General features: G+C 47.6%; 1 protein-coding gene across 3 annotated transcripts in view; it reads left to right on the forward strand.

The window, feature by feature from the left end:
* C7H6orf89 (chromosome 7 C6orf89 homolog) overlaps positions 1-27,094 on the forward strand; it is a 36,295-nt gene continuing 9,201 nt past the window's right edge. Inside the window, exons 1-3 of one of the 3 annotated variants that reach the window (XM_038749113.1) lie at positions 1-81; positions 7,856-8,065; positions 8,886-9,051. In XM_038749113.1, the coding sequence (XP_038605041.1) occupies positions 7,877-8,065; positions 8,886-9,051 (355 nt within the window). In that variant the 5' untranslated portion in view covers positions 1-81; positions 7,856-7,876. Of the gene's footprint in view, positions 82-4,999; positions 5,146-5,758; positions 5,773-7,855; positions 8,066-8,885; positions 9,052-27,094 lie in introns of those variants that run through there. The other 2 variants (XM_038749114.1, XM_038749115.1) reach the window with 2 other exon arrangements.

Genomic DNA, 27,094 nt, shown 5'->3' on the forward strand with positions numbered 1-27,094 from the left:
AGTGGGGCGGGGCGCGCGCCGTGACCCCGCGCGTGACCCCGCCCCTCAGGGCCTGAGGCGGGAGGAGCCTCGAGGGACCAGGTGAGGAGAGGGCGGCCTGGCTCTCACAGGTGGAGCCATGACTGTACATATCTATTACTCCATTTATTCATTTATTTTACTTGTACATAGCTATTCGATTTATTTTATTCTGTTAATCTGTTTGGTTTTGTTCTCTGTCTCCCCCTTCTAGACTGTGAGCCTGCTGTTGGGTAGGGACCGTCTCTCTGTGTTGCCAACTCGTCGTCATCATCATCAGTCGTATTTATTGAGCGCTTACTATGTGCAGAGCACTGTACTAAGCGCTTGGGAAGGACAAGTTGCTAACATCTAGAGACGGTCCCTACCCAACAGTGGGCTCACAGTCTAGAAGGGGGAGACAGAGAACAAAACCAAACATACTAACAAAATGAAATAAATAGAATGGATATGTGCAAATAAAATAAATAGAGTAATAAATATGTACAAACATATATATTATTATTATAATTATTATATATTTTAGACTGTGAGCCCACTGTTGGGTAGGGACTGTCTCTATATGTTGCCAGTTTGTACTTCCCAAGCGCTTAGTACAGTGCTCTGCGCATAGTAAGCGCTCAATAAATACGATTGATGATGATGCTATATACAGGTGCTGTGGGGAAGGGAAGGAGGTAAGATGGGGGGATGGAGAGGGGGACGAGGGGGAGAGGAAGGAAGGGGCTGAGTGTGGGAAGGCCTCCTGGAGGAGGTGAGCTCTCAGCAGGGCCTTGGAGGGAGGAAGAGAGCTAGCTTGGCGGGGGGGCAGAGGGAGGGCATTCCAGGCCCGGGGGAGGACGTGGGCCGGGGGTCGATGGCGGGACAGGCGACAGGCGGGACTGTCTCCCCCTTCTAGACTGTGAGCCCACTGTTGGGTAGGGACCGTCTCTCTATGTTGCCAACTTGTCCTTCCCAAGCGCTTAGTCCAGTGCTCTGCACACAGTAAGCACTCAGTAAATACGATTGATTGATTCCCACACTGAGCCCCCTCCTTTCTCTCCCCCACCCCCCCGCCTTACCTCCTTCCCCTCAGCACCTGTATATATGTATAGATGTCTGTACACGTTTATTACTCTATTGATTTATTTTACTTGTACATATCTATTCTATTTGTTTTATTCTGTTAACAAGTTTTGTTTTGTTCTCTGTCTCCCCCTTCTAGACTGTGAGCCCGCTGTTGGGTAGGGACCGTCTCTCTATGTTGCCAACTTGTCCTTCCCAAGCGCTTAGTCCAGTGCTCTGCACACAGTAAGCACTCAATAAATACGATTGATTGATTCCCACACTGAGCCCCCTCCTTTCTCTCCCCCACCCCCCCCGCCTTACCTCCTTCCCCTCAGCACCTGTATATATGTATAGATGTCTGTACACGTTTATTACTCTATTGATTTATTTTACTTGTACATATCTATTCTATTTGTTTTATTCTGTTAACAAGTTTTGTTTTGTTCTCTGTCTCCCCCTTCTAGACTGTGAGCCCGCTGTTGGGTAGGGACCGTCTCTCTATGTTGCCAACTTGTCCTTCCCAGGCGCTTAGTCCAGTGCTCTGCACACAGTAAGCGTTCAATAAATACGATTGATTGATTCCCACACTGAGCCCCCTCCTTTCTCTCCCCGACTCCCCCGCCTTACCTCCTTCCCCTCCCCACAGCACCTGTATATATGTATAGATGTCTGTACACATTTATTACTCGATTTATTTTACTTGTACATATCTATTCTATTTGTTTTATTCTGTTAACATGTTTTGTTTTGTTCTCTGGCTCCCCCTTCTAGACTGTGAGCCCACTGTTGGGTAGGGACTGTCTCTATACATTGCTAACTTGGACTTCCCAGGCGCTTAGTCCAGTGCTCTGCACACAGTAAGCGCTCAATAAATACGATTGATTGATTATTGACTGTCAGTGTGGAAGCCTCCTCCTCCTCATCTGTAAAATGGGGAATAAGGCCTTACTGAGAGCTCACCTCCTCCAGGAGGTCTTCCCACACTCAGCCCCCTCCTCCCCCTTGCCTTACCTCCTTCCCTTCCCCACAGCACCTGTATAGATGTTTGTATGGATTTATTACCCTATTGATTTATTTTACTTGTACATATTCTATTTCTTTTATTAATATGTTTTGTTTTGTTGTCTGTCTCCCCCTTCTAGACTGTGAGCCCGCTGTTGGGTAGTGACCATCTCTAGATGTTGCCAACTTGGACTTCCCAAGCGCGTAGTACAGTGCTGTGCACACAGTAAGCGCTCAATAAATACGATTGATTGATTGATCCCCACACTGAGCCCCCTCCTTCCTCTCCCCCTGCTCCCCCTCTCCATCCCCCCCACCTTACCTCCTTCCCTTCCCCACAGCACCTGTATATATGTGTATATTTTTTGTACGGATTTATTACTCTATTTTACTTGCACATATCTATTCTATTTATTTTATTTTGTTAATATGTTTGGTTTTGTTCTCTGTCTCCCCCTTCTAGACTGTGAGCCCACTGGTGGGTAGGGACCGTCTCTATCTGTTGCCAACTTGGACTTCCCAAGCGCTTAGTCCAGTGCCCTGCACACAATAAGCGCTCAATAAATACGATTGATTGATTATTGATTGTCAGTGTGGAAGCCTCCTCCCCCTCATCATCATCATCAATCATAGTTATTGAGCGCTTACTGTGTGCAGAGCACTGTACTAAGCGCTTGGGAAGTACAAGTAGGCAACAGATAGAGACGGTCCCTACCCAACAACGGGCTCACAGTCTAGGAGGGGGAGACAGACAACAAAACAAAACATGTAGCGAACGTGTCTACCCACTCCGTCGTACTCTCTCAAGTGCTTTATGCAGTGCTCTGCACCCAGTAAGCGCTCAGTAAATACCATTGATGATGACTTATGCACCCAAGTCTTCACTGCAGGCAATTGGGTATTCCCCTGCCCTCCCACAGCACTTAGGTCTCTTTGAACTCGCTGCTTTCCCTTCATATAGTTTGAGTGTCCGCCTTCCCAGCTAGGTTGCAAGATCCCAGAGGTAGGAATCATTTCTAGTAACCCTGTAGTGTTCTCTGCTATACTAAGTGCTCTGCACTAAGGAAGTGTTCAGTACTTATTGATAGATGGAAAATGGGCCCTTTGAGGTTGGCTTGGGAAGGATGATTGTGGCAAAGATGCTGACAAATCCTTCACTGCCACGGGGAATCAAATAAGAGGAAACTAAGGCCGGAGAGCTTTTGGTTCTTTTAGACTGTGAGCCCACTGTTTGGTAGGGACCGTCTCTATATGTTGCCAACTTGTACTTCCCAAGCGCTTAGTACACTGCTCTGCACACAGTAAGCGCTCAATACGATTGATTTGATTTTGATATATGGAAAAGGCTATTGAGGGAGGCTGTAGAATCTGTTTTCTTGGCATTCTCTGAAAGGAACAGACAAGATTCTCTGCCCTGATCTTCCCCGCTAGACTCTAAGCTGCTTGTGGGCAGAGAATGTGTCTGCTGACTCTGTCGTACTCACCCAAGTGCTTAGTTCAGTACTGTGCACACAGTAAGCGCTCAATAAATACCATCGATTGATTGATGGACGTACCTAGAGAGTGGCAGGGAGCTTTGTCAAGTGAGCTTTCAAGATCCTTTTCAGGGCTGTGATTTCAAGCCCAGCGCTTAGAACAGTGCTTTGCACATAGTAAGCGCTTAACAAGTGCCATTATTATTATTATTATTATAGTTATTATTATTAAGGCAGAAAACAGAAGAGACTTCTGCACCTCATTAGCACACTTAGGAATGTCCTCTGAAATTTACAAACGGATGGTGTTGGAAAACTTGTAGTCATCTTTCAGCAGAGAACTTTTGGAGGTCCATGGACCCAAAAGATAATTAATTATTTTCCTGACTTGGGCATTCCCATGTCACGCCTGGCAAAGTGTTGTCTACATCATCATTCTTATTGTTATTATGATGATTTAATACTGATGTCAGGAATCCTGACCTTACACCCTTCCAGAGAACCACAGAGGTGCAAAAAAGAAATATCTGAGGACCCATTAGATTCCACAGAATTAAGTCTGCAGAAAAAGACTAAGATGCTAAAAGCGAGAGAGTTGGGAAGAAGGGGGAAAAGAGAAAGGAAAGAAGATGTGGAGTGGGAGAGGGAGCCTGCTCTTTTCATCTTCAGAACACCCAACCCACTAGGCAAGTTAGGGGTAGTCCCTCTTTTCTTCATAACAAGCTTTTGCTGTTCACATTCCTTTCCCACTTCAAGACACCAAAATCAGCAGTTCAGCACAAAGACCCAGCTCAGGGGTTATGATATATTCACATCATAGCCTAAAGTCTCTTCACATCACAGCTAAAGTCTTCAAAGATCAAAATCCACTCACAGCTTGGTCCCACGGGTGGGAATTTTTGAACTACCGAAGCAGTGTGTTCTTAGCAACAGGGAGAAATCTGGGCATATAACACTTCTCTGCTTGCCCTTTGCATTTAAACATTTAAGATATGCAAAGCAGTGTTTTAAGGGGGAAGATGTCCTTTTGGTGGCAAATTAGTAGCAAGACCAAGAACTGGGAAAAAAAAGATCTCAAATTACCATTTGGCTCATCTTTCTTTTTCTTTTTTCATTCACCCTCTTTCTAGAGGCTTACTGCAGCTCAATCATTCAACTCAAGTCATGTGGTAGTTTGGGAAACTCTTCGGGATCTCCACAAAGTATTTAGGCTGTGTGGAGTTCCCAAGTGTAGAGGAAATTGATGGGATCCTGGATATATTGTCTTTTGTGGTTTCTATCAGGCACATTTTCCTCCTACTGTGTTCCTCTCGACTAGGCCCCCGGTTGGCAGGGATTGTGTCTGCCAAATCAGTGTACTCTCCCAAGTGCTTAGTACAGTTCCCTGCGCACAGTAAGTGCTCTGGAGATGCTATTGACTGAATGATTTAATTCATGCCTAGAATCTCAACAGAACGCACCAAGGAGACAGCTCCGGCCGGCCACCCGTATATCCTCCTTGCCCTGAGATTCCTGCTGAAAGCTAGAAGTCTTCTGGGCCTCTGGGACTTGTTCCAGCCTGGGCCTGAAAATAGTGCAGTTCTTCGCCTTAGGGAGCTTGGAAGTGAGTAGACTGGCCCAGCTCTGATGGGGACAAAAGAGGGGTCTGATGAGTGATTTTCTTCTTCAAACCTGCTGTCTTTTCTCAGGGGACCGTTGGCTGCCTCAGTCCCCGGCAAGCAGAAGCACAGAGCAGGTGAACCATCGAAAAGTGTTGAGGAAGTCAATCAATCGATCAATCAATGGTATTTAATGAGTGCTTACTGTGTGCAGAACACTGTACTAAGTGCTCGGGAAAATACAGTACAACAAAGGTGATAGACATGCCCGCAAGGCAGCAGCGTGGACTAGTGGGAAGAGCACTAAGGCCCTACTGAGAGCTCACCTCCTCCAGGAGGCCTTCCCAGACTGAGCCCTTTCCTTCCTCTCCCCTCGTCCCCCTCTCCATCCCCCTATCTCACCTCCTTCCCTTCCCCACAGCACCTGTATATATGTTTGTACACATATATTACTCTATTTATTTATTTATTTTACTTGTACATATCTATTCTATTTATTTTATTTTGTTAGTATGTTTGGTTTTGTTCTCTGTCTCCCCCTTGTAGACTGTGAGCCCACTGCTGGGTAGGGACTGTCTCTATATGTTACCAACTTGTACTTCCCAAGCACTTAGTCCAGTGCTCTGCACACAGTAAGCGCTCAATAAATACGATTGATGATGATGAAGAGCAGGGGGCTAGGAGTCGGAGGATCTGGGTTCCAATTCTGGCTCCACTACGTGTCTGCTGGGTGAATGTGGGCATGACACATCACCTCTCTGTGCCTCAGTTTCCTACTACTTAGATTGTGAGCCCCTTGTGGGAAAGAGAAGCAGCCTGGCTTAGTGGAAAGAGCCCGGGCTCGGGAGTCAGAGGTCGTGGGTTCTAGTCCCGGCCCCGCCACTTTCCAGCTGTGTGATTTTGGACGAGTCACTTAACTTCTCTGTGCCTCAGTTACTTATCTGTAAAATGGAGATTAAGACTGGGAGCCTACGTGGAGCAACCTGATTACCTGCATCAACCCCAGCGCTTAGAACTGTGCTTCGCACATAGTAAGCGCTTAACAAACACCGTTATTATTTCTAGACTGTGAGCCCGTCGTTGGGTAGGGGCCATCTCTAGATGTTGCCAACTTGTACTTCCCAAGCGCTTAGTACAGTGCTCTGCACACAGTAAGCGCTCAATAAATACAATTGAATGAATGAAAGGGACCACGCCCACCATGGTTATCTGTATCTGCTTTGGTGCTTAGAACAGTGCTTGGCATTTAGCAAATACTATAATAATATCATTAAGGATCTTATAGTCCAAAGGGGAGACAGATGTTATAATAATCACGGATTGTAGACTGTAAGCTCCTTGTGGGCAGGGAGCGTATCTCCCAAGCACTTATTTTGTTAATGATGTGCATTTAGCTTTAATTCTATTTATTCTGACGACTTGACACCTGTCCACATGTTCTGTTTTGTTGTCTGTCTCCCCCTTCTAGACTGTGAGCCCATTGTTGGGTGGGGAGCGTCTCTATATGTCATCAACTTGTACTTCCCAAGCGCTTACTAGAATGCTCTGCACACAGTAAGCGCTCAATAAATACGATTGAATAAATGAATAAATAGTACGGTGCTCCACACAATGGATAAGTATATGTCATGTAGGGCCAAGGGTGGGGTGAATATCAATTGCGTAAAGGGGACAGATCCAAGCGCATAAGGTGACCAAAGGGAAATGAGGGCTTGGACAGTCCGGACCCCCTCCCCCCGACAGGGAATAGCGTTGGTTTTGATTTTGTCATCCGCTAAGCCACTGTTCTGCTCTTCCCTAGGGGGGACAGCAGCAGATCCCCGTGCTCACCTGTATAACTTCAGTGACATTTTAACTTAGTAAAGCCCCCGAAGTTGGGAAACTCCCAATACATATGAAGCGTTCACCTGGCTAATATAGCATGAGTTGTTACTGTATCATGAGTTGTTACAGGAATCAACTCCTCGTAGCTCCCAACAGGCCTTCCCCGGGTGTACGGCCGAGCAGGGCGCTACTCCACCCTGTGACGTTAGTAATCGTGGACTTTTGAACCGTACCCCTTCCTCCGTTCTCCTTTGAGGCATTTTCAGGGAAGGGAAACATCAATCTCTAACATCAGGTTAGGGAAGCCGTCCGGTGCATGCTGTTCTTGGACGATCCATGCTTCTCCTGCTTTATTGTCTGCTACGAACACTGCAAAATGATCTGACCCGAAGAGCGCCGAAGCCATCTATAAATGTCAAAGTATGAGACGTTTCGCTCCATCACTTGGTTCAAAGACATCTCATTGCGAGGCACGTAACAAATGAAGCTCGGTTGCTCCCATGGGTGCTTGTGTGTCACCGTTCTTTTGCTGTCACCAGGTTCCTTTGGTCGGCCAGTGGCACTGGATCAGAATGTGTCTGTTACCGATGGAGCAGCCAGAGCTAATTTCTCCTTTAACATTCACATCCGTTCTTTTTGGTTGCTAGGCGGTGCATCTGAAGCTCTGGGAAGGAGCGGTCTGTCAAAAAGCCCTCTGCACACCCTTCCTTTCGATTTTACTCAATCACCCAATTGGAGCCGGAACCTTTCCCCCTGGCAGTGCACTTTGGGGAATTCCCACTAAGAGATGGAACTCCGTGTTGATTTGGGGAGCGGGATGATTTGGGGAGTGGCAGGGGGAAAGCAATTGACAAGCCTCTTTCCTTTTGAATTGGTTTAATCTCATTGTAGGGATTTTTTTAACTGGAGACCATGGATCTCTCCGCCAGCGAGCTCAGCATTTATGACAAGCTCTTAGAGACCATTAACTTGGTGAGGCAGACGGGGCACCAATGTGGGATGTCAGAAAAGGCGATCGAGAAGTTTGTCAAACAGCTTCTGGAGAAGAATGAGCCTCAGAGAGAACCCCCACGACACTTCCTGCTAATGGTTGCCCACAAGGTAAAGTCATGTTTTAATCTGGAAATACGTGTGGGTGTAAGGGTCGGCCTCGCCATCGAACCTCTTGGGGCCTCGGTCTCTCCGGGAGTCAACTGGGCATCCTGTTGGCAATCAGATCCCCGGAGGGGCCTCGAAGCACCGGGATGAAAGCTGCGGTTTATAGTCGGTTGGGATATTTTGGACAACCGAGGCAAGCAGCCATTGAAGGCGGCTTCCGATCGGGAGGTTAGAGAGGGGGAAGCAGGAGAGTCCGGCACCCCTTTCAGGTTCTGTGCCACAGTGGTGGCCGTCCCGTCCCCTTTCTCAGATTTGATTTGAACGTCCGTCTGCCCCATCTAGGTTGAAAGCTCCTTGTGGGCAGGGATCGTGTCTACCAACTCTGGTGTGTTGGCCTCTCCCAGGCGCTCGGGACAGTGCTCTGCACATAGTAAGCGCTCAGTAAATACAGTCGATTGATGGATTGATTCTTCCGCCTAAACCGTGGAGGGCGGGGGGCGGAACTTTGAACGAGCAGCGCATGGCCGAACAGCCGGCTGGCCGGCCCCGCCCGAGTTTTTCCCCTTTTGCCACGGTGGGGGAAAGTGTCCAAGTTTAAAGGTCTTAATGAACCCAGATATTGTTTCATCAAGATAATTGGGAAGGGATGAAGGGGATGGAGGCGGGGGAGGGGGCGGGCGATAAACGATTAAGCGAGCCAGATGTGAGAAGGGATGATGTGAGCCCCGGAAGCCGTCGTTGGACTAAGCAGGTTTGGTTCTTCCTGGGGATTGCGCTTTGACCAGCTCGGGGTCATTGATCCTTTCCTTGCCTCTCCCTGCAGGGCCTGATCACCTTGGGGTTCATTTTGCTCACCGCCTACTTTGCGATTCAGCTGTACAGCCCTTTACCACCGGAAACCGCCCTCTCTGGAGCCCAGTCCTGGGGCTCCCTCATCCGTCACATCAGGCTCCTGTCTCTGCCCATCGCAAAGAAGTACATGCTTGAGAGTAAGGAAATAGTGTCTTTGCCTCGCGTTAATAAGGCCCCCGGTGAAGCCGGGAACGCCCGGGAGAACCCAGCCCACAGCAGGCTGCATGGGGGTGGGTATTAGGTGGATTCAAAGGACAAGAATAGCTTTGTGCCAGTCTCTGTTGGGAGCAGATTTGCTACTGAGAAGGTGGGCTTTGTCTCGACTTGGTAGAGCTGCAGTCTCGCCCTCCAGCACCCTTCCTTCCCCCCCCCGGGCCTGTGAAGGGGTTATTTATTTTGCAGAAACACTTTCATTTCTCTGTATGAAAACCTAATGCGGCCACAACTTTCCTCCAAGTTTGGAGCTGCTAATAATACGTGATTTTTGTAGGCAGGGTGGGAAAATGTTCACAGTGGCCCACCCAGTTGCATGGGAGGCGGGGCAGAATCTAGGAGACCTGATTTCATTTTCTGGTAAAGAAATTCATATTTCATTTCCTCACAGGGAGGAACATGCAGCTCATTTGTCTTAAGTAGGGATTTGGGTTTGGTGGGGTGGGGGGTTAACAAATATTCAGGGGTAATCTTTTTAAGGGGATTTTTTTTCTCCCTAATTTGGGTGCTTGATTTCAAGCGTTTGCTCAACCACACCACTACCTATTGGTGTAGAGAGCGATTTTAAGGCTACCGTGCCTAGTTTTGAGGAGCTGAATCCAGCGCCTTTCCAAAATTTAACGATATCTTAACAATACTGAGACTCTCACAAGGGATAAGCCAAACTGCCCTCGGGGGCTGGTTACCCAAGAAAGCGCCAGATGCTCTGGAGATTGGGGAGAAGGGAACTTATTCCCGGGGGGGAAGATCACACGTTTAAAAAAGATCAAATCCTGCAGAAATCACATTGCAAAATACACACCATTTCTGCCGATGACAGTAGAGATACTGACAACTCATCACACCAATATGCTCAGTTTGCCTTAACTCAATCCTAGCAGAATTAGGATGGTTTCTTGAATGCGCGAGTCCTTTTTTGTCAGTGAAAGGATTATGTGAAATTACCTTTTTTCTTTCAGGTCCAACTTTTGTTTTTTGAAAATGAACCAGGCAGGGAAGTCAGTTAATGGAGTAAAACATTAAGAATGCAAATCCTAGCCATAAAATGTGGTTTGGCAAACTTTGAGGACTTAGAGAAGGTGAAACCTCACATCCACCTCCGCTTTAAGGAAAGCGATTTTCCCCTTGAATGGTCTTTTTCATCAAAGACCTGGTGAGGCGAGCCTCCGAATTAGTCGCCCCCCTGTGCTAAAAGTCAGGTTCAGATCGTTTTTTAAAATAACTTCTCTTCTGCTTGAGTCAGTCGTCTTTGAAAGGTTATGAGAGTGTCTTTGAGGAAGTTATGAGGAGCTATTTAAAACTTTTTCAATTTGAGGAAGGCAGCTCATTGTGAGGCAAGGCCATTTTTCTTCAGCTTTAGGTGGTTTTGTTTTTTTCCTCTGGAGTTCATTGGGTCAGAGTTCTCTGCTCTGGATCTAACCTCCCGGCCCTAGGTGGAAAGGCCATTTTAAAACGTCAGCATCTGGTCTCAGACCCGAGGTTGCCTTCTGCCCTCAGCACAGGTGGATGCAAAGCATTTGGGGAACAAGAGTCAACTTAGCCAGTGGTTCCCTGCCATCTGATACCCTCCCTTTGTCCCGACTGCTTTTTCCCTCCCTCCCGGCCCCTTTTTCCCTTCAGACCTCCTTGCGGTTGGCTCGAAGCCTTTGGCCTTAGAAGCAGTCTGGAAGAGTTTTATGTTCTGGTCAGTGTTCGTTTTCTCTTGCCCCGGTTGTCTGAAGTCAACATAAGAGAGACAGTTGGTTTCAGTTTCGTGGGTGGGTCAAGGCGCCGGTTATTGTGAACTCTCTGGCTTGAAAATTGGTCGTCTTTGGACCAAAATTTAAAAACCAACCCGTCTCCCCCCTCCCACCAAAACATTAGCATCTGCTTTCTTGTCAGTCAGCCAGGTTATCCACCTCCCTTGTAACTGAGGACTTTGACCTAGCAGATGGAAGTAAAACAAATCCTTGGAGCTCAGTCATGAGAGGAGCCCTCAGAAGGGTGTGGTGTGGGATTTTTGTTTGTGATAACTAGAACCTGTGTGTCTGTAGACACTGTAACTTGCGAGCGTAATTCTCAGGTCAAACGGACAGATAACGCAGAGGCCGGGAGGCGAGGTGGAGGTCCTTGATTTGAAAGAAATGGGTATAGTAAGGGCGGATTTTCTAAATATTTGTTTGAACACTAGCCAGTGTATCTAGAGAGCTTGCAAACTCCATTTTCTTTGGCGTATTCTGAACCGACACTAGGTTTGTTTAGTCTGAATAATCAGCTTTCTCCTGGGTTGGGGTAGGAGAATATATGGATGGGAGAGTACAAGGTGATTTAGGAAAACGGGAATTGGGGGAAGATAGAATTCATTCACTCATTCAGTCGTATTTACTGAGCGCGTACTGTGTGTAGAGCACTGTACTAAGCGCTTGGGAAGTACAAGTCAGCAACATCTAAGAGACGGTCCCTACCCAACAACGGGCTCACAGTCTAGAATGTTTTCGTCACCATTTGGTGTCTGAGATCTTGGTGCTTGAAACCATCACAGATTAGGGCAGCCATTCGCAGGAATGAAAATGTACAAAAGCCCAGAAGGAAGTTGGTCGGAGAGAGACTCCAACACCGAGAGCACGTTAAGTATAGACCCTTCTAGAGTGTAAGCTCCTTGCGGGCAGGGAACATGTCTGCCAAACTCTCCCAAGCACTTTTGTCCAGTGCTCTGCACACAGTAAACGCTCAGTTAGCCACCGCAGACTGGTTAGGGCTAGGTTGCTTCTATCTCTCCTGAGAACTTTATACCCTCTGAGGGCTTTCGTAATAGGCTCGTTGGCAGTAATTAGGGGAGTGGCGGGAAGGGTGGGATGAAGGCAACAGCCCAAAGGCTAGCAGTTTGGCCATTCCCATCCATTCCCGTCCCCATGACCTGCTTACTGACAGCCTCACTTTGGGATAAGGAGACCTCAACGGCCTCTGGTAGAGTCCGCCAAGTTGGACCGCGAAGCAGACGGGAGCTCTCGACTAGGCCGGCCCATGGACCTTGTTGGTGTTTAAACCTTGCACTCTGCCTTTCCTTTCGATTCCGGCCCCGGGGTTTTCCTGAAGTGAATAGACAGGCATCTTGCTGGTCTGCGTGGGAGAGCTCAGCGTGGATCTGCTGCAGGCGTATCGCCCTTAGGTGCGAAGCAGCAGAAGTGAGCGTGGGTAGGACGGGAAAACATTTACAGGCAGGGAAAATTCAGTGTGGGACTGAAGACTCTTCAACCTGTGGGCAGAGCTGAATAATTCACACAACGGAGTTTAAATGATGAAGCAGATGATAGCCTTTGCATTTTTGCTTTGGAAGAGATGGAGAAGAAGCGTTTTTTCAGAGGGGGGGTGGGGTCGGTAAATGTTAAGTGAACTGTTTCTCCAATCTGCTCACCAGGAGATTGTTTTAGGGGCAAGACGGGAGGGGCGCTTGGCCTAAATAAGAATTGTGGCCTAAACGGGATTCTGGTGGCTTCTCCCAGATTTTGCCAGGTGGAATCTTGGCAGAGCTAACCGGCGGGCAACCTTCAAAACAAGTTGGATTCAGACCCCGGGGGCGTTGGGGGCATTGGACCCAGACTGATTTGGCCCTGTCTACCGGCATACCGAGGGTGAGGGGCAGAATGCTTGGGGGCCAGTGGAAGCCGGAGGCCAGCCAGAAGAAGGTTACGGGCCACCAGGCACGAGGGATAACCAGAACTGGGGAAAGCAGAGAGGAGAAGGAGTATTTGAGCTGGGTTGGGGAGAAAGGAGGAGCTAGACTTGGAGGAGAAAAGAGAGGCCCGGGAGGTAACCTGGAGGTGGAGAGTTTGAAGGGGGCGGATGGAAAGTTTTGACCGTTTGGACCTAAGTCTTACCAACAGAGATGGTTCAAGGGCATCCCAGTCAATCAGTGAATTCATCAATCAGTGTTAATTCGTTGAGTGCTCACCGTGTGCAAAGCACTGTAGTGGGAACGTGTCGACCAAATCTGTGGCATTGTACTCTCTCAAATAAATAAACGTCATTGACTGATCAACTGATTGTACGAAGCGACCCCAATAGATTTGGTGGACACAGTCCCTGCTCTCAAGGAGCTTACCCTCATCCGAAAACCATCCCTTCTCAACCTATGCTGCCGTCGACAAATTTCTGGGGGAAAGTAACTTAGCCTCTTCACCCCGGAACTCGTAAACATTTCTACCCGGTAGATCTGTTGAAGGGGGAGCTACCCTAATAGGGGAGTTCCCTAATAGCCGCTAAATCCCTTTACTGAAGGGAGATGGAAAGGGAGAGGCCGTCACCGAGTCAGCAGTTGCTGAGGTCAGCATATTCCCCCGGAGACATCAGTAAAGGCACCACCCACCAGCCGGTTTCTTCCCTGGAATTCAGAATTTGTGCCGATTCTGGGAGAATCTGGGGAACAGTCACAATGTTGCTGGGAAAAACAGCTTTATCCATAACTCTGGATGTTTCTGAATCCGCCACACAGCTGTGGGCTTGGCCGTTTGGCTTGCTTTTGGAACTAGCCGATCACGGATGACTTCAGGCAAGATCTCACTCAGCAGGAAGTTGCCAGAGAGAAAGTGCTTTGTTCGCAGTGCGTGCCGTTCGGGAGAGTCCTGGCCAAGTAGTAGTAATGGTATTTATTGAGAGCGGACTGAGTGGAACGCACCGTCCTAAGCGCTCGCGGGAATCCAAGAGAAGCGGGAGACAAGTTCTCAGCCAGGCCCAATACTCTCTGAGGCCGATGGTCGTGCTTGCTTAGGATAGGTGTTAGGTAGAACTTCCCCATCGGCGTAGATGGTTCTAAAATTCCTTCTCTCCAGGACTTGGAAAGAAGGACTGGTTTTTAGTGGTCTGGAATGGATTAAATATGGCCTGCGTGTCTGAGTAGACCTTTCCGGTCGCTTGTAGCAACTAGGGTTTTCAGAAAACAGCTGCTGAAGAGCCCTGGGGCTCTGCTCTAATGGAAGCTGACCGACTTTGGTCTCGGATTTCACCCAGGCCTTCTCCAGAACGGCAACAAGGGGTCAAACCTAGTTAGAGTCATTCTGATGTGTGACGTGCCCCCCCGGGGGAGAGGAACCGAAAGACCTGAGGCTGAATTTGGCACAGCTGGTCTGGAATGCAGTGACGTGCCAGTCAAAGAGTGGGGCTCCAGGGAAATCACTTGACTCGCAAGGTGGCCCGCGTGCTTGGCCGCGTCACCGACGGCCTTACAGTCGGGCCTAATTACCGACTCGGCCGGGGCCTTTAAAGTCAAAGTTTAAAGTTTCCCCAAAGTCGGTCCTCACTGGAGAGCATTTTTGCCCCCAAAGTAAGCCAAAACTAGCCGAGCTATTCCGAGAACGATCTGAATCCGCAGGTCGCCCTCGGCTCCTCCGCTAACAGCCACCCGTGGTCAACAGCCCTCCAACCACCTGAGACCTAATAACCTAACAGCAGGCCCGGAGTTCAGCTCCCTTTTGGTCTCCACCTAAAAGGTCAGTCTGCAGAGAAGGGCGGTTTCCCTGCAGCGTTCCTCCGAGCCAAGTTCTCGCAGCGGAATGGTTGTTTTTGAGGCCGAGAGGATTTGGAAGATTGGAAGGGGTGGAACGTTGTTTGCGATTTCATTTCGGAGGCTGCCTTCTCCAGCTGCAGGGCCTGGCTACCTGCTTCACTTCTGGGTTTGTTAGATTGTTGTATTGTACTCTCCCAAGCGGTTAGCACAGTGTTCTGCACACAGGACGCACTCAATAAGTACGACTGATCGACTGAAAGAGGTGCTCAGGAGCACTGACAAGGATCAGAACGTAGCCCTCCCCCACCTAGAGAATCAGGGATGTGGGGAGGAGGGTGGAATAATAATAATAATAATAATAATAATAATAATAATAGTGATGGCATTTGTTAAGCGCTTACTATGTGCAAAGCACTGTTCTAAGCGCTGGGGAGGCTACAAAGTCATCATGTTGTCCCACGTGGGGCTCACAGTCTTAATCCCCATTTTACAGATGAGGTAACTGGGGCACAGAGAAGTTAAGCGACTTGCCCAAAGTCACCCAGCTAAGTGGTGGAGCCGGGATTTGAACCCACGACCTCTGACTCCCAAGTCCTGGCTCTTTCCACTGAGCCACGCTGCTTCTCTTGCCATCCCATTCCTGTGGGTGGTAGAGTGCTCTGCCCACAGTCGATGCCCAGAAATGGGCACCGCGGTGGTCACGATGACTGATAAATTCCAGTTGGACTCGACGAGTTTGGTCAGGTGCTGTGCTGTAAAGTAAAATCCACAATCAGGAATTGAGAAGGCCTGCACCTGTCCAGTGAATGATTGAGTCTGAGGGGAAAAAAATTGTTCACGTGCAGTTTTTCAGCTTTCGATTCCATCTCCCCGGATTTTGCGCCGTGTATCCATTGGAAAGTGGATGGGAGCTATTTTGGATCACAGCGTAATCATCTAGAGTTGGCATTATGCTCCCTCCAGGGGCTTTCGATCTAAAGCCGACATATGTAGGAACAGGACTCGGGAACACATGGCAACCCAGGGAGGGCCCAGCTCTGAAATTATTCCTGAGAAAGAAATTCTGGCGTGAACACTTAAGGGCAGGGGTGGGGGTCTGAGGAGTGAACGAACACTGCTCCCCTTCAATCAGTCAGTCAATCAGTGGTATCTATTGAGCCCTTACCGCGTGCAGAGCACTGTACTAAGCGCTTGGGAGAGAGTTGCCGACCAACAACGTACCGCTACCGTGCTCATTCAAGCTCTCATCCTATCCCGTCTGGACTACTGCATCAGCCTTCTCTCTGATCTCCCATCCTCGTGTCTCTCTCCACTTCAGTCCATACTTCATGCTGCTGCCCGGATTATCTTTGTCCAGAAACGCTCTGGGCATATCACTCCCCTCCTCAGAAATCTCCAGTGGCTACCAATCAATCTGCGCATCAGGCAGAAACTCCTCCCTCTGGGCTTCAAGGCTGTCCATCCCCTCGCCCCCTCCTACCTCACCTCCCTTCTCTCCTTCTCCAGCCCAGCCCGCACCCTCCGCTCCTCCACCGCTAATCTCACCGTACCTCGTTCTCGCCTGTCCCGCCATCGACCCCCGGGCCTGGAATGCCCCCAATCCCTCTGCCCATCCTCCAAGCTAGCTCTCTTCCTCCCTTCAAGGCCCTATTGAGAGCTCACCTCCTCCAGGAGGCCTTCCCAGACTGAGCCCCTTCCTTCCTCTCCCCCTCCTCTCCATCCCCCCCTTCTTACCTCCTTCCCTTCCCCACAGCACCTGTATATATGTATATATGTTTGTACATATTTATTACTCTATTTATTTATTTTACTTGTACATATCTATTCTATTTTATTTTGTTAGTATGTTTGGTTTTGTTCTCTGTCTTCCCCTTTTAGACTGTGAGCCCACTGTTGGGTAGGGACTGTCTCTATTTGTTGCCAATTTGTACTTCCCAAGCGCTTAGTACAGTGCTCTGCACATAGCAATCAATAAATATGATTGATGATGATGATGATAAAGGGACTTCCAAGCACCACTCTCTTAATTGGGTCCCAGAGAGACCTGTCTCCACCCGCAAGCAACCCAGGAGCTTCCTGAGAGCCGGCGGGCGACTCACAGAGAAACAGACCCTTCTGCCCGATTTTTCCCAGCATCCCGGTGTGCCGGGCCTAGTCTGCCCACGGAACAAATTATGGGTTATTTGCAGCTGCTTAGAGACTTGGAACTAGAATATTTTGCCCGTTCAGCTTTTAGGAAGGGAAAAGGAGAAGCTTTTTAAATTGGCCGAACCGCCCTGCCCATCATCCACCTGCCCACGGTTTCCCCCCGAGGGACGTTACTTTGAGACTTCTCCATTCTGCCGTCTTTCTTCATCTCACAGCATGACTGTGCAGACTTGGGAAGGAGAGACTAAAAATGTCCTTATTTTAGCTCTGTGGTGGATAAATCCAAGCCTGAAAACAAATTACCTCCAAGAGGCCTTCCCAGACTGAGCCCCCTTTTTCCTCTTCTCCTCCCCATCCCCCCCAGCCCTACCTCCCTCCCTCCCCACAGCACCTGTATTTAGGTTTGTACAGATTTATTACTCTTTTTATTTTACTTGTACGTATTTACTATTCTATTTATTTTGTTAATGATGTGCATTTATATATATAAATCATGTATATATGTTTGTGCATATTTATTACTCTATTTTACTTGTTCATATCTATTCTATTTATTTTATTTTGTTAGTATGTTTGGTTTTGTTCTCTGTCTCCCCCATTTAGACTGTGAGCCCACTGTTGGGTAGGGACTGTCTCTATGTGTTGCCAACTTGTACTTCCCAAGCGCTTAGTACAGTGCTCTGCACACAGTAAGCGCTCAATAAATACGATTGATTGATTTAGCTTTAATTCTATTTGTTCTGACGACTTGACACCTGTCCACATATTTTGTTTTGTCGTCTGGCTCCCCCCTTCTAGACTGCGAGCCCGTTGTTGGATAGGGACCGTCTCTATATGTTGCCGACTTGTACTTCCCAAGCGCTTAGTACAGTGCTCCGCACACAGTACGTGCTCAGTAAATACGACTGAATGAATGAAAAGGAAATACGAAACACGCCCGCTTAGGCACTGTATCTTGACCTCTTCTGTCTCATTCAGTCGAATTTATTTAAGCGCTTAGCATGTGCAGAGCACTGTATTAAGCGCTTGACTGACCTCTGGCCTGGAATTCCAGCTCCCTTAATGTCCGGCCGACCGCCGCTCTCCCCAACTTCAAAGGCTTATTAAAATCGTGTTTCTTCCAAGAGGTCTTCCCTGACTAAGCCCTCATTTCCCCTCCTCCTTCTACATTGAATAAGCACTTGAATCTGGACTCTTTAATCAGTTAATATTCACCCCACCCTTAGCCCTACAGCACTTAAAAATAATAATAATAATAATAATGGCATTTATTAAGCGCTTACTATGTGCAGAGCACTGTTCTAAGCGCTGGGGAATTTACAGGGTGATCAGGTTGTCCCACGTGGGGCTCACAGTCTTCATCCCCATTTTACAGATGAGGGAACTGAGGCCCAGAGAAGTTAAGTGACTTGCCCAAAGTCACACAGTTGACAAGTGGTGGAGCCAGGATTTGAACCCATGACCTCTGACTTCAAAGCCCGTGCTTTTTCCACTGAGCCACGCTGCTTCACTTATGTACTTATCTATAATTTATTTTAATGTCTGCCTCCCCCCCACTTTAGGTTGTGAGCTCCTTATGGGCAGAGAACATGCCTGTTATATATTGTACTTTCCCAAGTACTCAGTACAGTACTTTGCACACAGCAAGTGCTCAATAAATACCATTGATTGATTGATTAGAAGATATGGGAGAAGTCCCAGTCATTCATACTAATCCAGCACAGCCTCATGCGGGCTTGGGAATCATCATCATCATCAATCGTATTTCTTGAGCGCTTACTATGTGCAGAGCACTGTACTAAGCGCTTGGGAAGTACAAATTGGCAACATAATGGGTTCTAATCCCGGCTCCACTACTTGTATGCTGTGTGACCTCGGGCAAGTCACTTAACTTTCCTGTGCCTCAGTTACCTCATCTCGTTTTTAATTGTATTTATTAAGCATTTACTGTGTTTCAAGCACTCTTGTAAGCACTGGGGTAGATTCAAATTAATTCATTCAGTCGTTCATTCAGGCGTGTTTATTGAGCGCTTACTGTGTGCAGAGAATTGCCCTGTCCCACATGGGACTCAGAGTCTACGTGGGAGGGAAAACAGGTATTTCATCCCCATTTCCCGGCTCCGCCGCATGTCCGCTGTGTGACCTCGGGCAAGTCACTTCACTTCTCTGAGCCTCAGTTCCCTCATCTGTAAAATGGGGATGAAGACTGTGAGCCCCGCGTGGGACAACCTGATCACCTTGTATCCCCCCAGCGCTTAGAACAGTGCTTTGCGCTTAGTAAGTGCTTAACAAATGCCATCATTATTATTTTACAGTTGAGAAAACTGAGGCACAGAGAAGTGAAGTGACTCGCCTATGGTCACACACCAGGCAAATGGTGGAGCCGGGATTAGAACCCAGCTCCAGAGTTTAGAACAGTGCGTGACACTTAGTGCTTAACAAATACCATCGCTTATAATTATTATTATTATTATTATTATCATGTCCACTGACTCCCAAGCCCATACTCTTTCAACTAGGCCATGGTGTGTCTCATATTTTTGGAACAAAAATAAAGCTATGGAAAGCCCCTGAGGAGTTCATTTGTCCCCGAGGGATTCTTAGAAACAATTTGTCCACAGATTCTCCTTCTTTCAGTAGAGAAGCTGCTAAATGAGAAGAGTGTTATTAGTGTCGATATCACACTAGCCTAAAGTTCAACCTGTTTTGGTCACCTGGGCCATTGCAAATCACATCAGCGAAGTTATCAACAGTGGCTTTGAGGCAGTCTTCAGGAGACACAAGGGTGGAGGGGTGGGAAGGGAGAGAGGGAAGGGAAGGGAATCCATCCTGAGGTTGTGATGCTCAGAAGCTAATGCAGTCTTTCCTAGTCAGTCCGGGCTCACGGTTTTAATCCCCATTTTGCAGATGAGGTGGCTGAGGCACAGAGAAGGGGTCTGTATATCTGTATATATGTTTGTACATATTTATTACTCTATTTATTTATTTATTTTACTTGTACATATCTAGACTGAGCCCCTTCCTTCCTCTCCCCCTCGTCCCCCTCTCCATCCCCCCATCTTACCTCCTTCCCTTCCCCACAGCACCTGTATATATGGATATATGTTTGTACAGATTTATTACTCTATTTATTTATTTATTTATTTTGCTTGTGCATATCTAAGCGCTTAGTACAGTGCTCTGCACATAGTAAGCGCTCAATAAATACGATTGATGATGATGATGGTGATCTATTCTATTTATTTTATTTTGTTAGTATGTTTGGTTTTGTTCTCTGTCTCCCCCTTTTAGACTGTGAGCCCAATGTTGGGTAGGGACTGTCTCTATATGTTGCCAACTTGGACTTCCCAAGCGCTTAGTACAGTGCTCTGCACATAGTAAGCACTCAATAAATATGATTGATTGATTGATATCTATTCTATTTCTTTTATTTTGTTAGTATGTTTGGTTTTGTTCTCTGTCTCCCCCTTTTAGACTGTGAGCCCACTGTTGGGTAGGGACTGTCTCTATATGTTGCCAACTTGTACTTCCCAAGCGCTTAGTACAGTGCTCTGCACATAGTAAGCGCTCAATAAATATGATTGATTGATTGATTGATATCTATTCTATTTCTTTTATTTTGTTAGTATGTTTGGTTTTGTTCTCTGTCTCCCCCTTTTAGACTGTGAGCCCACTGTTGGGTAGGGACTGTCTCTATATGTTGCCAATTTGTACTTCCCAAGCGCTTAGTACAGTGCTCTGCACATAGTAAGCGCTCAATAAATACGATTGATGATGATGATGAAGGGAGGTGACTTGCCCAGAGTCACACTGCTGACGGCGGTGCCAGGATTTGAACCCATGACCCCTGACTCCAAAGTCCGGGCTCTTTCCACTGAGCCACGCTGCTTCTCTTATATTATTATTACAGTATTATATCACCTGTATATATGTGTATCACCTGTATATATGTTTCTACGTATTACTCTATTTTACTTGTACATATTCTATTTATATTATTTTGTTAACATGTTTTGTTTTGTTCTCTGTCTCCCCCATCTAGACTGTGAGCCCACTGTTGGATAGGGACCGTCTCTATATGTTGCCAACTTGTACTTCCCAAGCGCTTAGTCCAGTGCTCTGCACATAGTAAGCGCTCAATAAATACGATTGAATGAATGAATGAATATCACCTGTATATATGTATATATGTTTGTACATCACCTGTATATATGTATGTGTTTGTACATATTTATTACTCTATTATTTATTTTATTTCTGCGTGTTTATGCTATTCATTTTATTTTGTTAATAGTTTTGTTTTGTTGTCTGTCTCCCCCTGCTAGACTGTGAGCCCGCTGTTGGGTAGGGACTGTCTCTATATGTTGCCAACTTGTACTTCCCAAGCGCTTAGTACAGTGCTCTGCACACAGTAAGTGCTCAATAAATACTATTGAATGAATGAATGAATGAAAAGTTATTGAGCGCTTACTGTGCGCAAAGCACTGTTCTAAGGGCTTGGGAGAGTACAATTCAACAATATAACGGACACCTGTATATATGTATATATGTTTGTACGTATTTATTACTCTATTTATTTTACTTGTACATATTGATTCTATTTATTTTATTCTGTTAATATGTTTTGTTTTGTTCTCTGCCTCCCCCTTCTAGACTGTGAGCCCACTGTTGGGGAGGGACCGTCTCTTTATGTTGCCAACTTGTACTTCCCAAGAGCTTAGTACAGTGCTCTGCACACAGTAAGCGCTCAATAAATACGATTGAATGAATGAATGCCTCAGTTACCTCATCTGTAAAATGGGGATTAAGACTGAGCTCCATGTGGGAAATGGAGTGTATTCATCCTGATTTTGTCACATCTACCCTGGTGCTTCTCAGTGTCTGGCACAAATACTTTAAAAAAAAGAGGGATTGTAGATGAAAGCCAAAGATTTTGGTAGAGTGGGAGTAGAACTAGCTGCGGGGCACTGCCCCCAATGCTTGGAAACTCCAAGGCAGAGGAGGGCCAAGTTCTCTATTCAATCAATCAATCAATCAATCAGTCATATTTATTGAGCGCTTACTGTGTGCAGAGCACTGTACTAAGCGCTTGGGAAGTCCAAGTTGGCAACATAGAGAGAGGAGGCTTCCACACTGACAATCAATCAATTCACAAGATGCTTCCTCTCAAAAGGCGATTTAGCAAAGTTGAACTTGAAAAATCATCATCATAATTCATTCAGTCGTATTTATTGAGCGCTTACTGGGTGCAGAGCACTGTACTAAGTGCTTGGGAAGTACAAGTTGGCAACATCTAGAGACGGTCCCTACCCAACGGTGGGCTCACAGTCTAGAAGGGGTAGACAAACAACAAAACATATTAACAAAATAAAATAAATAGAATAAATATGTACAAATAAAATAAATAGAGTAATAAATACGTACATATATACATATATGCAGGTGCTGTGGGGAGGGGAAGGAGGTAAGGGGGGGAGGGGGAGAGAAAGGAGGGGGAATAATAATCCTGGCATTTAAGTAAGCATTTAAGTGCTTACTATATGCCAGGCACTGTACTAAGCGCTGGGGTGGGTACAAGTCAGTCCAGTTGGATACAGTCCATGTCCCACACAGGGCTCACCTCCTTCATCCCTGTTTTACAGATGATGATGATGATAATGGCATTTATTAAGTGTGTACTATGTGCAAGGCACTGTTCTAAGCGCTGGGGAGGTTACAAAGTGATCAGGTTGTCCCACAGGGGACTCACAGTCTTCATCCCCATTTTACAGATGAGGTAACTGAGGCCCAAAGAAGTGAAGTGGCTCGCCCGAGGCCACACAGCAGACAAGTGGCAGAGCCGGAATAATAATAATAATAATAATGGCATTTGTTAAGCGCTTACTATGTGCAGAGCACTGTTCTAAGCACTGGGGGGGGGGTTACAAGGTGATCAAGTTGTCCCACGTGGGGCTCACAGTCTTAATCCCCATTTTACAAATGAGGTAACTGAGGCTCAGAGAAGTTAAGCGACTTGCCCACAGTCACACAGCAGACATGTGTGGGGAGTCAGGATTCGAACCCATGACCTCTGACTCCAAAGCCCAGGCTCTTTCCACTGAGCCACGCTGCCTTTCCCAGTCCCAATCCCGGACTCTATCCAACACACTATGAAGTGAGAGCAGGGCTGGAGATCAAATCTTTAGTGGGGCAAAGTATAATAATAATAATAATGTTGGTAGTTGTTAAGCGCTTACTATGAGCCAAGCACTGTTCTAAGCGCTGGGATAGATACCAGGTTATCAGATTGTCCCACGTGGGGCTCACAGTGTTAACCCCATTTTACAGATGAGGTAACTGGGGCACAGAGAAGCTAAGTGACTTGCCCAAGGTCACACAGCTGACAAGTGGCAGAGCCGGGATGAGAACCCATGACCTCTGACTCCCAAGGCCAGGCTCTTTCCACTAAGTCACGCCAAGCATCCCCCGGGATCCTTTGTTTTCAGCATTTGCAGTCATGGTAGGAGCCCACTTCAGTTCCATCCTACTTGTAGGAGCCCACTTCATATCATCATCATCATCAATCGTATTTATTGAGCGCTTACTATGTGCAGAGCATCCTATTTGTTGAGCACGTACTGTGTGCAGAACACTGAACTAAGAGCTTGGGAGAGAACAATAAACAGACACATTCCTTGCCCACAACGAGGTCAGCGTCTAGAGGGGGAGACAGACATTAATATAAGTAAATAAATAAATAGTATTTATTGAGGGCTTACTGTGTGCAGAGCACTGGGCTAAGCGCTTGGAAGAGTACACTGCAACAGAGTTTGGTAGATAATAATAATAATGGTATTTGTTAAGCGCTTACTATGTGCAAAGCACCGTTCTAAGCACCGGGAGGATACAAGATGATCAGGTTGTCCCACGTGGGGCTCACAGTCTTAATCCCCATTTTACAGACGAGGGAACCGAGGCCCAGAGAAGTGAAGTGACTTGCCCGAAGTCACACAGCTGACCATTGGTGGGGGCGGAATTTGAACCCATGACCTCTGACTCCAAAGCCCGGGCTCTTTCTACTGAGCCACGCTGCTTCTCTGCTTCCTGCCCACAAGGAGCTGTCCCCAAGTCGTCCCTTCCCTCGGTACATCGAGCTTTCAAGTCAGAGATCTGTTGTTCAAATGTGTCTTTGGGAACAGAAAACGTGAGGAGCGCTTTTAAGCTGGCCAAAGCATTTCCGACTGCTTCAGACATCCCCCCGCCTCCACCGCCGTTGTTCGGGGAGCTTTTGAAAGCCTCTCTGAAAGGATTACGCCTTCCCCAGATGTGCAGCTGTTGTCAGTCAGGATGTGCGCCTTTCGAATCCCGTCCATCCCAATCAACGGGAATGAGTCACTCTTTTCTCACCACTTTTGTTTTTTTTGGAATTCGAGTCCTGAAGCTTTGCTTCGTCAAAACCCTATCGAGTTCTTCAGGGACAGAGGCCCATACCGTCCCTCTGCTTCCCTAGGAGGCCTTCCCAGACTGCGCCCCTTCCTTCCTCTCCCCCTCGTCCCCCTCTCCATCCCCCTCATCTTACCTCCTTCCCTTCCCCACGGCACCTGTATATATGTATATATGTTTGTACATATTTATTACTCTATTTTACTTGTACCTATCTATTCTATTTATTTTATTTTGTTAGTATGTTTGGTTTTGTTCTCTGTCTCCCCCTTTTAGACTGTGAGCCCACTGTTGGGTAGGGACTGTCTCTATATGTTGCCAACTTGGACTTCCCAAGCGCTTAGTACAGTGCTCTGCACACAGTAAGCGCTCAATAAATGCGATTGGTTGATTGATTGATTCCCTAAGCTTCCCCTGGCCAATCTCACAACATCCCACCACACCTCACTTGGCCGGCCTTGCCCAGAGCCCAGTAAACCCCCGCTTTCTTCCTCCTGATTCTGCCAGAGTGTCTGCAAGGTCAAGATAAGGACTGTTGTAAGCTCACTGTGGGCAGGGAATGTGTCTCTTTATTTTTGTATTGTACTGTCCCAAATGCTTAGTACAGCGCTCTGCGCACAGTGCTCAATAAATACGATTGAATGAACGAATGAAAGTTCTCAGATCCCCCCCCCCCCGCCCCGCCTTAATAATAACTGTGGTATTTAAGTGCTTACTGTAGCCTAGGCACTGTATTAAGTGCTGGATTGGATACAAGTCAATCAAGTCAGACACAGCCTCTGCCCCGCGTGGGGCTCACGGTCTCAACCCCCCCCATTCTACAGATGAGGTAACTAAGGCACAGAGAAGCAAAGCGACTAGCCCAAAGTCACGCAGCAGACAAGTTGCAGAGTTGAGGTTAGAACCCACGACCGTGCTCTATCCAACGTGCCATGTATCTTCCATCACCCAACTTTCCGTTCTCCTGCTTCGGTTCATTTCCCAGAGGGCCAGGTTTCCCCATCCCTGTTGGAAGGACCGTATCTTCCCAAATAATAATAATTGTGGTATTCGTTGAGTGCTTACTCAATCAATCGTATTTATTGAGCGCTTACTGTGTGCAGAGCACTGTACTAAGCGCTGGATACAGGCAAATCGGGTTGGACCCAATCCCTGTCCCTCATGGAGCTCACAGTCTTCAGGCAGGTGGCTTTAGGGTCAAACACTGAATTAAAATGCTAAAGGCCAAGCCGGGGCTTCGCTAGCCAGCAACGTGCCCACGTAGCCGGGACTTTGTCCGGGGGAGGAGTGTGAGCCCACTGTTGGGCAGGGACCGTCTCTATATGTTGCCAACTTGTACTTCCCAAGCGCTTAGTACAGTGCTGTGCACACAGTAAGCGCTCAATAAATATGATTGATTGATTGAGCTGGGGCCTGGTGGGGTGGGGAGGGGGGCGAATGATGGCCAGTGGAAGGGTGGTGTAAGAGAGAGGAGGCGGCGACGCGGATCACAGAGCCTTAGCGTCGTCTAAAGTAGAAGAAATGATCCTTAGAGCTGCCCTTTCCAGATGGTGCTTTAAGAGGTGGCGAGAACGGATCTAGCCTAAAAATCGAGTTCCACTGAGCCGCGTTGGGTCGTCCAGCCTCTCCAGGATCCTGGGCTCTTCCTTGGTTCGTTTCAGCAGGGACGTCTCGTCTTGTGAAATGTTCTGGGCCTGGATCGTAATTCAGCCTGACACAGCTGCGTGCTAGAGAAGCGAAAGAAGGGAGCCGTGGAGCGGAATAGAAAATAGAAAAACAATTCGCTGAAATTATAAACAAAACAGCATCTGACTGTGGGGGCAGAGGGATGCGGGGTGGGGAGGGAGGCTAAGTTTCAGCCAGGAGAGACGCCTGACCCCTTTATTTTGGATTTACCCTTTTAGACTGTGAGCCCACTGTTGGGTAGGGACTGTCTCTATGTGTTGCCAATTTGTATTTCCCAAGCGCTTAGTACAGTGCTCTGCACATAGTATGCGCTCAACAAATACGATTGATTGATGGATTGATTGAGGGGAAAGCGTGGGGGTGTTGGAAAGCGGGGAGCCAGTGCCAGTTGAGCACCCCCTTTTCCCCCTCCCTCCGATGCCAGGCTGCATGGACACTGACCTCTCTAGAAGTCAAAGTCCAGCAAGCTCCTGTCTTCTTGGCACATGTTTGTACATATTTATTACTCTATTTATTTATTTTACTTGTACATATCTATTCTATTTATTTTATTTTGTTACTATGTTTGGTTTTGTTCTCTGTCTCCCCCTTTTAGACTGTGAGCCCACTGTTGGGTAGGGACCGTCTCTAGATGTTGCCAACTTGGACTTCCCAAGCGCTTAGTCCAGTGCTGTGCACACAGTAAGCGCTCAATAAAGACGACTGATGATGATGATAGTAAGTGCTTAACAAGAACCATTATTATTGTTTGGTTCAAGGGAATGTGGTCAGAGGGAAGCCAGGTTTCCTCTCCGGTCTCCCTCCTACTGATGCTGGGAGCCCCCGCGCAGAGTAAGCGCTTCACAAGTGCCACAGTCGTCGACGGCCGTCTTCGGGAGGATGTTGCTGCTTTCAGGGCTGCAGAAGGCAATCCTCTTCGTCTTCCAATCGCTTCCATTTGGAGCGACGCCTTCCCCGCTCCCGGCAGCGGAGGCTGGGACCGGCAGGCGTTAAGTTTCCGCGCGGGGGGAGATGCGGGAGGAAGTAGTCTGTGCTCCTGGGTGGCCCCCAAAGTCCCTTCCAGGGCTTGGTGGGGAAACAGAGGCTGGCCGGTGGTGATCTGCGGGGGCCTTCCTAGGCCGTAGGCTGCTCTTGGGCAACTTTGAAGGGAAAATGTGGTCAACCAGTCAATCTCCCCCTTTTAGACTGTGAGCCCACTGTTGGGTAGGGACTGTCTCTATATGTTGCCA

Source organism: Tachyglossus aculeatus, chromosome 7 (assembly GCF_015852505.1).
Source record: "Tachyglossus aculeatus isolate mTacAcu1 chromosome 7, mTacAcu1.pri, whole genome shotgun sequence".
Taxonomy (NCBI): domain Eukaryota; kingdom Metazoa; phylum Chordata; class Mammalia; order Monotremata; family Tachyglossidae; genus Tachyglossus; species Tachyglossus aculeatus.